The 14,643-nt window shown below is 40.4% G+C and overlaps 1 protein-coding gene across 2 annotated transcripts in view; it reads left to right on the top strand.

Annotated features, from left to right (window-relative positions):
* The window catches only part of syn3 (synapsin III), a 275,871-nt gene that overhangs the window by 100,063 nt on the left and 161,165 nt on the right, over window positions 1–14,643 (top strand). For both annotated transcript variants that reach the window (XM_060902881.1, XM_060902882.1), the window contains exon 4: window positions 6,630–6,721. In XM_060902881.1, the coding sequence (XP_060758864.1) occupies window positions 6,630–6,721 (92 nt within the window). The remainder of the gene's footprint in view (window positions 1–6,629; window positions 6,722–14,643) is intronic.

Raw genomic sequence — 14,643 nt, 5'->3', positions numbered from 1 at the left:
ATTACACAATGCTTTTTGATTCAGTGCAATGACCTGATGATTGTTGATTATTGCTCATGTGACTGTGGAACTTCAAATCTGTCATGCAGGTTCAGAGTTCAGCCATTCGATGAAGTTAATACAGATAGCAGTACTGGTTAAAATGGAGGGAAAACAGTGCAAGGACATTGTCTACATGGACTCCTTCCTGTTTTCCTTTCCCAGTAGAGGAACGAGTCCAAGAGAAGCCTGAATGTGTTTCCCTGACTGTAACTATGGCAGCCTGAATTTGGTCCTGCACCGTTTGCCCCATGCTGATGCACTGCTCATCCCTCGACCAAAAGGACTAACTGATGTGACTCGCTCTGTGCTGATCAGTCAGCACGGTTGACTGATGGTTCCCGTTCTAAGCATGTCAGACGATCACTGCTTTTTCAGGGGCTCCATGTTTTTTTTGTTTTGTTTTGTTTTTGTCCAAGAATGACCTGCTTTTGGTTTTTATATGGTCAGAAAATGTCAATGTAATGTTAATCCACGAAGGGATTTTATGTCCCACCCATATACCGTATGGTATATGATTGACTTATGTGCATAGTGGACTGCATATCTGCTTTATATATCATGTATCTAATTGAGTGGCACTGAAACTGAACAGGGCCTAGTACATATTTCTGAGCTACACCAAACAACATTAAGCTTATTTAAGGTTTTTTTAAAAATGTATATTATATCAGAATCATTTTATTCACCGTACACATTTACATATATTACGTGTTCAATCACATGATGCATTCAACACCGAGTACAGCACACACATCTCAGACAACACATCACAACACAATTATCATCCTACAGTGGTGCTTGAAAGTTTGTGAACCCTTTAGAATTTTCTATATTTCTGCATAAATATGACCTAAAACATCATCAGACTTTTACACAAGTCCTAAAAGTAGATAAAGAGAACCCAGTTAAACAAATGAGACAAAAATATTATACTTGGTCATTTATTTATTGAGGAAAATGATCCAATATTACATATCTGTGAGTGGCAAAAGTGTGTGAACCTTTGCTTTCAGTATCTGGTGTGACCCCCTTGTGCAGCAATAACTGCAGCTAAACGTTTCCGGTAACTGTTGATCAGTCCTTGGCCTGGAGGAATTTTAGCCCGTTCCTCCGTACAGAACAGCTTCAACTCTGGGATGTTGGTGGGTTTCCTCACATGAACTGCTCGCTTCAGGTCCTTCCACAACATTTCCATTGGATTAAGGTCAGGACTTTGACTTGGCCATTCCAAAACATTAACTTTATTCTTCTTTAACCATTCTTTGGTAGAACGACTTGTGTGCTTAGGGTCGTTGTCTTGCCGCATGACCCACCTTCTCTTGAGATTCAGTTCATGGACAGATGTCCTGACATTTTCCTTTAGAATTCGCTGGTATAATTCAGAATTCATTGTTCCATCAATGATGGCAAGCGGTCCTGGCCCAGATGCAGCAAAACAGGCCCAAACCATGATACTACCACCACCATGGTTCACAGATGGGCTAAGGGTCTTATGCTGGAATGCAGTGTTTTCCTTTCTCCAAACATAATGCTTCTCATTTAAACCAAAAAGTTCTATTTTGGTCTCATCTGTCTACAAAACATTTTTCCAATAGCCTTCTGGCTTGTCCATGTGATCTTTAGCAAACTGCAGACGAGCAGCAATGTTCTTTTTGGAGAGCAGTGGCTTTCTCCTCGCAACCCTGCCATGCACACCATTGTTGTTCAGTGTTTTCCTGATGGTGGACTCATGAACATTAACATTAGCCAATGTGAGAGAGGCCTTCAGTTGCTTAGAAGTTACTCTGGGGTCCTTTGTGACCTCACCGACTATTACACGCCTTGTTCTTGGAGTGATCTTTGTTGGTCGACCACTCCTGGAGAGGGTAACAATGGTCTTGAATTTCCTCCATGTGTACACAATCTGTCTGACTGTGGATTGGTGGAGTCCAAACTCTTTAGAGATGGTTTTGTAACCTTTTCCAGCTTCATGAGCATCAACAACGCTTTTTCTGAGGTCCTCAGAAATCTCCTTTGTTTGTGCCATGATACACTTCAACAAACATGTGTTGTGAAGATCAGACTTTGATAGATCCCTGTTCTTTAAATAAAACGGTGCCCACTCACACCTGATTGTCATCCCATTGATTGAAAACGCCTGACTCTAATTTCACCTTCAAATTAACTGCTAATCCTAGAGGTTCACATACTTTTGCCACTTACAAATATGTAATATTGGATCATTTTCCTCAATAAATAAATGACCAAGTATAATATTTTAATATTAATGCAGAAATATAGAAAATTCTAAAGGGTTCACAAACTTTCAAGCACCACTGTAATATCCAAATATTGCAGCTTAAGCAGAAATTGGTAGAAAATTGGCTGTTTAGCATGCATCAAATGGAGCGGTACAATTGTGATATATAATGAATAATAATAGTAATGATTTACAGTGCCCTCCATAATTATTGCCCCCCCCCATAAATATTAGTGAAAAAGGGTTAGAACAAATCCACCATTGGTGAAGTTGCTTTATCTCACGCTGAAAAAATGAGAAAAATCCAGTCTTTTAATTCAAATAAATTTATTCAGAGAAAAATCCTTCAAGAAATAATTATGTTCAACAAAGCACATGCTCACCCACTTGTGATCTTTACAAGGCGTGCCAGTAATTGTGTGAGGCACTGTAAATTAATAACAATATTAATAAATATTACTATTTATTGAATATATTATTTGTTAATATTTAAAAATAATGACATACTAAATATGCTAATATAACTGACTTTTATTATTATTATTATTATTATTATTATTATTATTATCTCATCCGGGACGACAGGTGATGAGTTTATGCCATCATGTGTTGTCCATCCGTCGTCCATCCAGCGTTGTCTACATTTCATGAAAATCACTTCTTCTCCCTCAATTCTTCACCAATTTTTATTCTTTCTGGCATGAAGGTGGGGTACCTAGGGTGCATATAACTTTTACCCAGATCTGCATAATTACAATTATTAAAGAAGTTATGGACTAATTAAGCCTTAATGAGCAGTTCAACAACAACAAAAAAAGCTTTTTCTCAGTCAGATCCTTGCCGTTTTGGATTCTTTCTGGCAAATAGGTTTGTATTCCTCGGGTATACAGTGGGGCAAAAAAGTATTTAGTCAGTCACCAATTGTGCAAGTTCTCCCACTTAAAAAGATGAGAGAGGCCTGTAATTTTCATCATAGGTATACCTCAACTATGAGAGACAGAATGAGAAAAAAAATCCAGAAAATCACATTGTCTGATTTTTAAAGAATTTATTTGCAAATTATGGTGGAAAATAATCATTTGGTCAATAACAAAAGTTCATCTCAGTACTTTGTTATATACCCTTTGGTGGCAATGACAGAGGTCAAACGTTTTCTGTAAGTCTTCACAAGGTTTTCACACACTGTTGCTGGTATTTTGGCCCATTCCTCCATGCAGATCTCCTCTAGAGCAGTGATGTTTTGGGGCTGTCGCTGGGCAACACGGACTTTCAACTCCCTCCAAAGATTTTCTATGGGGTTGAGATCTGGAGACTGGCCAGGCCACCCCAGGACCTTGAAATGCTTCTTACGAAGGCACTCCTTCATTGCCCGGGCGGTGTGTTTGGGATCATTGTCATGCTGAAAGACCCAGCCACGTTTCATCTTCAATGCCCTTGCTGATGGAAGGAGGTTTTCACTCAAAATCTCACAATACATGGCCCCATTCATTCTTTCCTTTACACGGATCAGTCGTCCTGGTCCCTTTGCAGAAAAACAGCCCCAAAGCATGATGTTTCCACCCCCATGCTTCACAGTAGGTATGGTGTTCTTTGGATGCAACTCAGCATTCTTTCTCCTCCAAATACAAGTTGAGTTTTTATCAAAAAGTTCTATTTTGGTTTCATCTGACCATATGACATTCTCCCAATCCTCTTCTGGATCATCCAAATGCTCTCTAGCAAACTTCAGACGGGCCTGGACATGTACTGGCTTAAGCAGGGGGACACGTCTGGCACTGCAGGATTTGAGTCCCTGGCGGCGTAGTGTGTTACTGATGGTAGCCTTTGTTACTTTGGTCCCAGCTCTCTGCAGGTCATTCACTAGGTCCCCCCGTGTGGTTCTGGGATTTTTGCTCACCGTTCTTGTGATCATTTTGACCCCACGGGGTGAGATCTTGCGTGGAGCCCCAGATCGAGGGAGATTATCAGTGGTCTTGTATGTCTTCCATTTTCTAATAATTGCTCCCACAGTTGATTTCTTCACACCAAGCTGCTTACCTATTGCAGATTCAGTCTTCCCAGCCTGGTGCAGGTCTACAATTTTGTTTCTGGTGTCCTTTGACAGCTCTTTGGTCTTGGCCATAGTGGAGTTTGGAGTGTGACTGTTTGAGGTTGTGGACAGGTGTCTTTTATACTGATAACGAGTTCAAACAGGTGCCATTAATACAGGTAACGAGTGGAGGACAGAGGAGCCTCTTAAAGAAGAAATTACAGGTCTGTGAGAGCCAGAAATCTTGCTTGTTTGTAGGTGACCAAATACTTATTTTACAGAGGAATTTACCAATTAATTCATTAAAAATCCTACAATGTGATTTCCTGGATTCTTTCCCCCCATTCTGTCTCTCATAGTTGAAGTGTACCTATGATGAAAATTACAGGCGCCTCTAATCTTTTTAAGTGGGAGAACTTGCACAATTGGTGGCTGATTAAATACTTTTTTGCCATATAGTGTATATAGCTTGCAACATTTATTGCGCAAGGTGGCCCACTTTAGATCATTCCTTCTGGACTAGATGAGGCCGGAGTGAGCTACACTGTCATTGACGGTCTCGTTGTTATTATTTACTGTCAAGAAATCTTGTTGACTGAATAATCTTGCAGTTGTTTAATTAGATGATCACAGAAACTGCATTTTTTTTAAACTTGCTCATATGACAGTATTTTTTGCTTTTTATTTTTTGCACTACATGCATTTCTCTTTAGGTTGTAGTTAGTGTGATTTGTGCAAGCACTCTTTTTTTTTCTTCAGACCACTTTTTCTTTTCTTTTTTTGTGTGTGCTTCATGTCCCACTATTTTCGAGCTGTTGACTCCAAATCAACTTCAACTCGTCTGTCCTGTCCAGGAACAGTGTGCCTGTATACAGCTTTTAGAAAGATGGACTTGTGCTTTCGTTTTTGTCATTTTTCTGTTGTTTGTTCCCCCTCCATTGAAGTGAATGGAGTTTCAGAATCGCAGTTTTCCTTCTCGGTCACGCTTCGTCAGAGAGACACCAAATTTCATAAGACACCTTAGGCCAACTCACCCAACACATCCATGAAATCCACTATGACATGCACTCTTCTTTTTCTTGTTTTCATGGACCCTTTTTCTCTCATTAACTTCAATGCACTTTTTGCCCCATTGATTAATTTGGTTACTGACAGAATGAATGAATGGATCAGTCAATGGGTTTTATACAGTTATTTGTACCAGTCTACACTACCGTTCAAAAGTTTGGGGTCACCCAGACAATTTTGTGTTTTCCATGAAAAGTCACACTTTTATTTCCCACCATAAGTTGTAAAATGAATAGAAAATATAGTCAAGACATTTTTCTGGCCATTTTGAGCATTTAATCGACCCCACAAATGTGATGCTCCAGAAACTCAATCTGCTCAAAGGAAGGTCAGTTTTATAGCTTCTCTAAAGAGCTAAACTGTTTTCAGCTGTGCTAACATGATTGTACAAGGGTTTTCTAATCATCCATTAGCCTTCTGAGGCAATGAGCAAACACATTGTACCATTAGAACACTGGAGTGAGAGTTGCTGGAAATGGGCCTCTATACACCTATGGAGATATTGGACCAAAAACCAGACATTTGCAGCTAGAATAGTCATTTACCACATTAGCAATGTATAGAGTGGATTTCTGATTAGTTTAAAGTGATCTTCATTGAAAAGAACAGTGCTTTTCTTTCAAAAATAAGGACATTTCAACGTGACCCCAAACTTTTGAACGGTAGTGTATGTAATATAAGATAATGTAAAGCCATGCAAAAAATAATTAATTGCTTGTCATTTATAATCCTAGTTTCCTTTAGTCCGTCTCGACTGTCGACTAGACCAGCATGTATCCCGCTGTGTGTTATTTATTGTGTTTGATTAAGTTATTGGAGTTGCTTGGCTACAGCTTGTCACAAGGCTTTTTCCAGGCTGGAAAGTACTAGAGGAGACTAACTCAACTTATCCTGCTTCCTCACAGTAAGACACTCTGCAGTGAGTTCTGGGAGACTGATGTTTGGGATTTTTCACACCACGCTATTTATAAAACTGCCTTAGAAAATTTATGCTTCGTACATGGAATGTAAAGATGTTTCTGTATGAAACATAACTGGATGTACAGTACGTGTTTTTCTGTAAAAGGTTTTTGATATATTGTATATACATAAAAACTTTATCAATACAGTGCATTCCATTTTCCTATTTTTATTGGGCATAGTACATTGCCTATGTGTAAACAGCCGCAGCTCGACCCTTTAGTGTGCAAATTTTAATGCGTATCCAATCGAGTGTGAACTAAAACCAATTTTTCATTCACTTTTTTCCAGGCTGAGTTTTCAGAGATCAAAGTGGCATCCACCGTCAGCACTGGCTGCATGGTCCATATGCAGGTGACACGAGGTGACACCATAATTATCAGGTAAGACCTTAATTTGAACCATGCAAACATCTGGAGGAAAGTTTGTACGATGAGCTGTTGTACAACCCTAATTCCAAAAAAGTCGGGACATTGTGTAAAATGTAAATAAAAACAGAATACGATGATTTGCCAATCATGGAAAAACTCTATATTTGATTGAAAATAGTACAAGGACAACATATATGTTGAAACTGAGAAATTTTATTGTTTTGTGAAAAATATATGCTCATTTTGAATTTAATGTCAGCAACACGTTTCTGAAAAATTGGAACGGGGCAAAAAAAGACTAATTTGGTTAATCGGTAACAGGTCAGTAACATGATTGGGTATAAAAAGAGCATCCCGGAGAGGCAGAGTCTCTCAGAAGTAAACATGGGGAGGGGTTCACTGCTCTGTGAAAGCCTGCATGGGCAAACAGGGCAACAATTAAGAATAACGTTCCTCAATGTAAAATTGTAAAGAATTTGGGAATCACATCATCTATGGTCCATAACATCATTAAAAACATTCAGAGAATCTGGAGAAATCTCTGTCTGCAAGAGACAAGGCTGAAAACTGACATTGGATGCCTGTGATCTTCAGGCCCTCAGGTGACACTGCATTAAAAGCAGACACGTGTCTGTAGTGGAAATCATTGTATGGGCTCAGGAACACTTCAGAAAACCATCGTCTGTGAAAACAGTTCATTACTGCATGCACAAATGCAAGTTAAAACCAGATATAAACAATATCGAGAAACACCGCCACCTTCTCTGGGCCCGAGCTCTTTTACGATGGACTGAGGTGAAGTGGAAAACTGTCCCGAGGTCTGACAAATCAAAATGAGAAATTCTTTTTAGAAATCATGGACACCACGTCCTCCAGGCTAAAGAGGAGCGGGACCATCCAGCTTGTTATCAGTGCACAGTTCAAAAGCCAGCATCTGTGATGGTATGAGGGTGCATTAGTGCACATGACATAGGTAGCTTGTACACCTGGGAAGGCATCATTAATGCTGAATGATATATACACGTTTTAGAGCAACATGCTGCCATCCAGACAAAATATTTTTCAGGGAAGACCTTCCTTCTTTCAGCAAGACAACGCCAAACCGCTTTCTGCACATATTAAAACTGTATGGCTCTGTAGTAAAAGAGTCCAGGTGCTAAACTGGCCTGCCTTCAGTACAGGCCTGTCTCACACTGAAAACATTTGGTGCAAAATACAACAAAGGAGACCCCGAACCGTTGAGCAGCTGAAATTGTATATCAGGCAAGAATGGGACAATATTTTACTTTCAAAACTACAGCAATTGGTCTCCTCAATTCCCAAACATTTACAGAGTGTTGCTCAAAGAAAAGGTGATGCAACACAGTGGTAAACATATCCCTGTGCCAACTTTTCTGAAATGTGTTGCTGGCATCCGATTCAAAATGAGCATCTATTTTTCAAAAAACAATACAGTTTCTTGGTTTCAGCATTTAATATGTTGTCTTTGTACTATTTTTAATGAAGTATAGGGTTTCCATGATTGGCAAATCACTGCATTCTATCTGTTTTTTACACATTGCTCCAGCATTTTTGGAAGTGGGGTTGTGTTTCATACTGTGGGACAGTTATTACTGGGAGGTTACATCATCAAGATGCCATCTATTCTTTGGCGCTTAGCTCATAATTGGTTAACTTAATAACCTAATCTGGTGCTTATTGTGGAGGGCCAGTCGTCTCTCACTGTGTGCTCTACACCATGACTGATGCTTATCTTTTTGGCAGATGTATTCAAAATGTGGTGCACAGGTGAGCAGTGAGATGGAAGATACCAAAGAATAAACATTAAAAAGACTGTGTGTTTGGATGTTGTTGACCCATCCAAAAAAAAAAACAAAAAAACTTTTTTTTTCCCCTGAATAAAAATAGTGAATCAGCATATGCATCTGGAATTACTGACAGTTGCATTACATTAACTGACGCCTCTTGGAAGCCCCGCCCCTCATCCCATCTCACATTAGTAATGTTTCGCTCAATTTCCTGCTTGAAAGATACTCTGATTCAGCGTCCTTGCTTTCTCTCGCAGTAAGTTTTGAGGTTATTAATCTCATCTCATTATCTCTATCCGCTTTATCCTGTTCTACAGGGTCGCAGGCAAGCTGGAGCCTATCCCAGCTGACTACGGGCGAAAGGCGGGGTACACCCTGGACAAGTCGCCAGGTCATCACAGGGCTGACACATAGACACAGACAACCATTCACACTCACATTCACACCTGCGGTCAATTTAGAGTCACCAGTTAACCTAACCTGCATGTCTTTGGACTGTGGGGGAAACCGGAGCACCCTGAGGAAACCCACACGGACACCATGCAAACTCCGCACAGAAAGGCCCTCGCCGGCCACGGGGCTCGAACCCGGACCTTCTTGCTGTGAGGCGACGGCGCTAACCACTACACCACCGTGCCGCCGAGGTTATTAATGTGATATAAAATCTATCAGTGTGCGTCATTTAGCTATCATTAAATTCACATCATTTCTCAAAAACTAGGAAGTAAGCCTCATGGGTGGGAAAAGTGGAATGGGTCTGTTTTATGATGCATCTTTCTGGCACATGGTGTGAGTCATAATCATTAAAAGCAGAACAGTGGAGTACTTTGATTCACAAGGGAGGTGGTAGGAGCTTAAAATCGACTTGGTGATTTTTACAAGCAGAAATCACAAGATCTACACTAGCAGGTGGCAAAGGTGGTTACAGTTGTGAAAAATAATTTTATTACAAACGTGTGTGTGTGAGAGATTGAGTCCAGGTGTCAATCGGAGGTCAAGCGAGCCTGAACGTGGTAGTGAGGCTGTGTGTTGGGGAGTGTAGTCCTGAGCGGCCATATCTGTAAGCTGTGGTGCAGCTTGGGAATTGGAGTTGACATGACATACACAGAGTACACTAATAGAGTTTAACCAAAATGTAAGCCTAAACCTAAAATGACCAAAGATATTTCAAGTGGTAAATTTTGTTATTGAATGGTTTTCTTTGAAGCAATTATGCTGCATTCGTGGTCGGAGAGAGCGGGGAGACTTGTGACAAGTTTTCAGCTTTTGTAGGTTATGTGAAATTCTTTGCAGTTCGCATCACATTCATATTGGATTAGAGAGTATTTACTATACCCTCTAACCACAGCATTAGTTTCTCAGCTTGTCACATATACTCACCTTCAGGCTTCAGTTTTTCTGTTCTTATGTTTTGCAGGGAGACTTGGGACACAGTGGGGAGACATGGAAGAAAAATAAAAGACCTAGCTTAATCCTACAGGTTTAATTTTTATTTATTATCAAAACTTGTACATATGAACTATGTTGTACGTATGAACAACATAGTTGTTGGTACAGTGATGGAAAAAATGTCACTTTACCCAAAACCTGACTCAACCAAACAATTCCGTTCTCAAGAAAGAATAAAATAAGTTTAATCCTCATGCAGGGACATACCCACATTTTTAACAAAATTTTGTAAACAATTTTATATTTGTAAACCACAAGAAAAAACCTGTAACATGATGAACTGTCCCGACTCTCCCATCTGGCCATTTTGAAAAAAAAAACTTCAGCGTTTTTGTTTGTTTTTTGTTTGTTTTTTCCCAGAATTTAAGTTTTAATAAATAATACAACCCCGATTCCAAAAAAGTTGGGACAAAGTACAAATTGTAAATAAAAACGGAATGCAATAATTTACAAATCTCAAAAACTGATATTGTATTCACAATAGAACATAGACAACATATCAAATGTCGAAAGTGAGACATTTTGAAATTTCATGCCAAATATTGGCTCATTTGAAATTTCATGACAGCAACACATCTCAAAAAAGTTGGGACAGGGGCAATAAGAGGCTGGAAAAGTTAAAGGTACAAAAAAGGAACAGCTGGAGGACCAAATTGCAACTCATTAGGTCAATTGGCAATAGGTCATTAACATGACTGGGTATAAAAAGAGCATCTTGGAGTGGCAGCGGCTCACAGAAGTAAAGACGGGAAGAGGATCACCAATCCCCCTAATTCTGCGCTGACAAATAGTGGAGCAATATCAGAAAGGAGTTCGACAGTGTAAAATTGCAAAGAGTTTGAACATATCATCATCTTCAGTGCATAATATCATCAAAAGATTCAGAGAATCTGGAAGAATCTCTGTGCGTAAGGGTCAAGGCCGGAAAACCATACTGGGTGCCCGTGATCTTCGGGCCCTTAGACGGCACTGCATCACATACAGGCATGCTTCTGTATTGGAAATCACAAAATGGGCTCAGGAATATTTCCAGAGAACATTATCTGTGAACACAATTCACCGTGCCATCCGCCGTTGCCAGCTAAAACTCTATAGTTCAAAGAAGAAGCCGTATCTAAACATGATCCAGAAGCGCAGACGTCTTCTCTGGGCCAAGGCTCATTTAAAATGGACTGTGGCAAAGTGGAAAACTGTTCTGTGGTCAGACCAATCAAAATTTGAAGTTCTTTATGGAAATCAGGGACGCTGTGTCATTCGGACTAAAGAGGAGAAGGATGACCCGAGTTGTTATCAGCGCTCAGTTCAGAAGCCTGCATCTCTGATGGTATGGGGTTGCATTAGTGCGTGTGGCACGGGCAGCTTACACATCTGGAAAGACACCATCAATGCTGAAAGGTATATCCAGGTTCTAGAGCAACATATGCTCCCATCCAGACGACGTCTCTTTCAGGGAAGACCTTGCATTTTCCAACATGACAATGCCAAACCACATACTGCATCAATTACAGCATCATGGCTGCGTAGAAGAAGGGTCCGGGTACTGAACTGGCCAGCCTGCAGTCCAGATCTTTCACCCATAGAAAACATTTGGCGCATCATAAAACGGAAGATACGACAAAAAAGACCTAAGACAGTTGAGCAACTAGAATCCTACATTAGACAAGAATGGGTTAACATTCCTATCCCTAAACTTGAGCAACTTGTCTCCTCAGTCCCCAGACGTTTACAGACTGTTGTAAAGAGAAAAGGGGATGTCTCACAGTGGGAAACATGGCCTTGTCCCAACTTTTTTGAGATGTGTTGTTGTCATGAAATTTAAAATCACCTAATTTTTCTCTTTAAATGATACATTTTCTCAGTTTAAATGTTTGATATGTCATCTATGTTCTATTCTGAATAAAATATGGAATTTTGAAACTTCCACATCATTGCATTCCGTTTTTATTTACAATTTGTACTTTGTCCCAACTTTTTTGGAATCGGGGTTGTACTATATCTGGTAACTCACAGCTACATCCTTTAATTCATAACAAATCCCCAATTCACCAGTGTACATTACACCATAGAATGGAGGTGGAGGCGAAGTAGAAAATACAAGTTTTGGTTGATTTAAAAATATTTACCTGCACAAACCTTACTGCAGTGTCCAGCTTTGTGGTTCCAAAGGAAGTCGGTTACTCTAAGGGGCAGCATCTAACGTCTGATGTAACCTAAAACCTGATTGGTTGAAATGAATTTATGTCCCAAGTCTCCCCGCTCTCCCCTACCTTGTAAGTGGCAATTTGTAAGCTGTGAAAGCATCATTTCCCACCTCGGGACCTTCAGTGTGCAAAGTGGAAAAGAAAACCGGACGCCTCCATGAAAGTGTGTCTTTGCTTTGCTCTGCCAGAACACATAAAGCTCATAAAAAGCTACTTCAACTGTATTTTTCAGTTACAGGTCTGAATGGCTAACCAGTGGACAATAATGAGCAGCTTAGCAACAAGCTAGCCAGCTAACGTTAGTGATAACTCCTGTTCATGATGACCTTCTCAGTAGTGATTAGTATGGTCAGTGTTATGGATTTAACCAAGTACTGCGTCTGAATATTAACTGATCTAAAGTCAATGCTGCTGTAAACTCTGGTAAAAGTAGAGAAGGGCGACTTTACACTGTTCACAGAGTGAACTGCCATGTTGATTTGCTGTCCGTCTGTAAACAGTGAAGGAACTGGTAGTTGAGAAGACTAGCCCAAGTTGATAAGTTGAAATTGCAAGTTGAGGGGGTGTTTTTAGTGGGTTTTATTAGTTGTATGTGGAGAATTGGAAGTGCCGAGATTATCTTGCGAGTATGGCAACAGGCTACAGGAAAAATCTGCTTGGTCAGTCGCACTGTTCACCAAGTGGCCTGTTAACGTTTGTACTTCTTTGCTGTGTTTAGTGACGAAAATTAGAGGTCTGGTTTCTGACACTGAAACTCATCTCATCTCATTATCTCTAGCCGCTTTATCCTGTTCTACAGGGTTGCAGGCAAGCTGGAGCCTATCCCAGCTGACTACGGGCGAAAGGCGGGGTACACCCTGGACAAGTCGCCAGGTCATCACAGGGCTGACACATAGACACAGACAACCATTCACACTCACATTCACACCTACGGTCAATTTAGAGTCACCAGTTAACCTAACCTGCATGTCTTTGGACTGTGGGGGAAACCGGAGCACCCGGAGGAAACCCACGCGGACACGGGGAGAACATGCAAACTCCGCACAGAAAGGCCCTCGCTGGCCGCGAGGCTTGAACCCGGACCTTCTTGCTGTGAGGTGACAGCGCTAACCACTACACCACCGTGCCGCCCGACACTGAAATTAAAATAGCCAAATAATCTCTCTCTCCCTCCTGTCAGTCTGACACATATCAGATTGAACCAATGGGTATATTGTTGTTATTTTTACATTAGTAACATTATATTACATTTTATATGCTGTGTTGGAGTTCATGAGTAAGATATTATCAGTAGAATAATCACTTTTCCGTATCTGTACTGTTATGCTGGTCTACCCAACAATTTTGTGGGTTTTTTTTTTTTGTAATGGGAGATGAATAAGTTTTGTTTTCCAGGGCTAAGCTGATTTATTGAGGACTGCTTTGGAAAAGGAGAATGAAATAAGAGCATATTCAGTCTTTGGCATGCCTTCAGCTCTGTTTTCCACACCAGTCAGCTAGCTCATAGCTCAGCTTGCAGGGTCATGTGCCAGGGTGATGGGAATGCCACAGCTAAACCACTCAGTTAACCCTGTTTTATACCAGTTTCATTTCCACTGCTCACACAATCGGCCAAGTCGCAGCCTCTGGTACTGTTTTTATCGTTACAGCAGTTAAGCTTAATCAGCGAGAGAGCTGAGCTTCCCAGTCAGAGTGCATCTTCTGTCCAGTCTTGCCTTGTGACAATTTAACAACAGTAAATCTTTGTAATGATCACCTTAATGAGGACTACAGAGCAACGCCTGCTAACTGTTTATCCGTTATCGTGACTGTAGGTGCCACTTTAAGACTCGGCAAAGATTTTTCATTCTTCATAATGAAAGCTAAATGAGTGTTGCGTTGAGGTTTGTTGTAGGTCTTAGAATTTCAAAGTGCTTCATATTAACATTCTTGTTGGTTTGCATGGCAGCAGCCCCTGTCTTTATCCACTTCATACGTGCTGATTACAGTACCAGACCGCCTTATTTTTGCAGACTTTTGACACTTCTGCTGTGTAATGGTCCTTTTTAATGTTATATTACAGAAAATAAATCTGTGAACCTATGTGTTGCCATGGTTTTTTGTTAGCAAGTGACCTCAATTTCTTACATTTAGTTACATTTCTTAGACCAGGGAAGTTTGTGAAGAATACCTGCTATGGGTTATGTGACTTTTTTTTTTTTTAATTGCTTGGTGGGGTTTTTTATGCCCCACTGGCCGAAAGGCCCGAAGGGGGATTATGTCGTGGCAATGTCTATCCGTCCGTCCGTCCCAGGAAAGGGTGCTCACCTTCTGACATCAACTCTGCTCACAATTTTTGGAGGAATTTCACCAAGCTTGGCAAAAGGCATTGTTTTACGTCGGTAGTATGCATTATTTTGTTCAGTTCGGTTGCATTTTACCAGAGTTGTGGCCCTTGATTAACAAGCTTGTACTTTCACAATTTCACGAAGGTGTG

Source organism: Neoarius graeffei, chromosome 21 (assembly GCF_027579695.1).
Source record: "Neoarius graeffei isolate fNeoGra1 chromosome 21, fNeoGra1.pri, whole genome shotgun sequence".
NCBI classification, from domain to species: Eukaryota; Metazoa; Chordata; class Actinopteri; order Siluriformes; family Ariidae; genus Neoarius; species Neoarius graeffei.
This window is presented reverse-complemented; position numbering and strand designations above follow the sequence as displayed.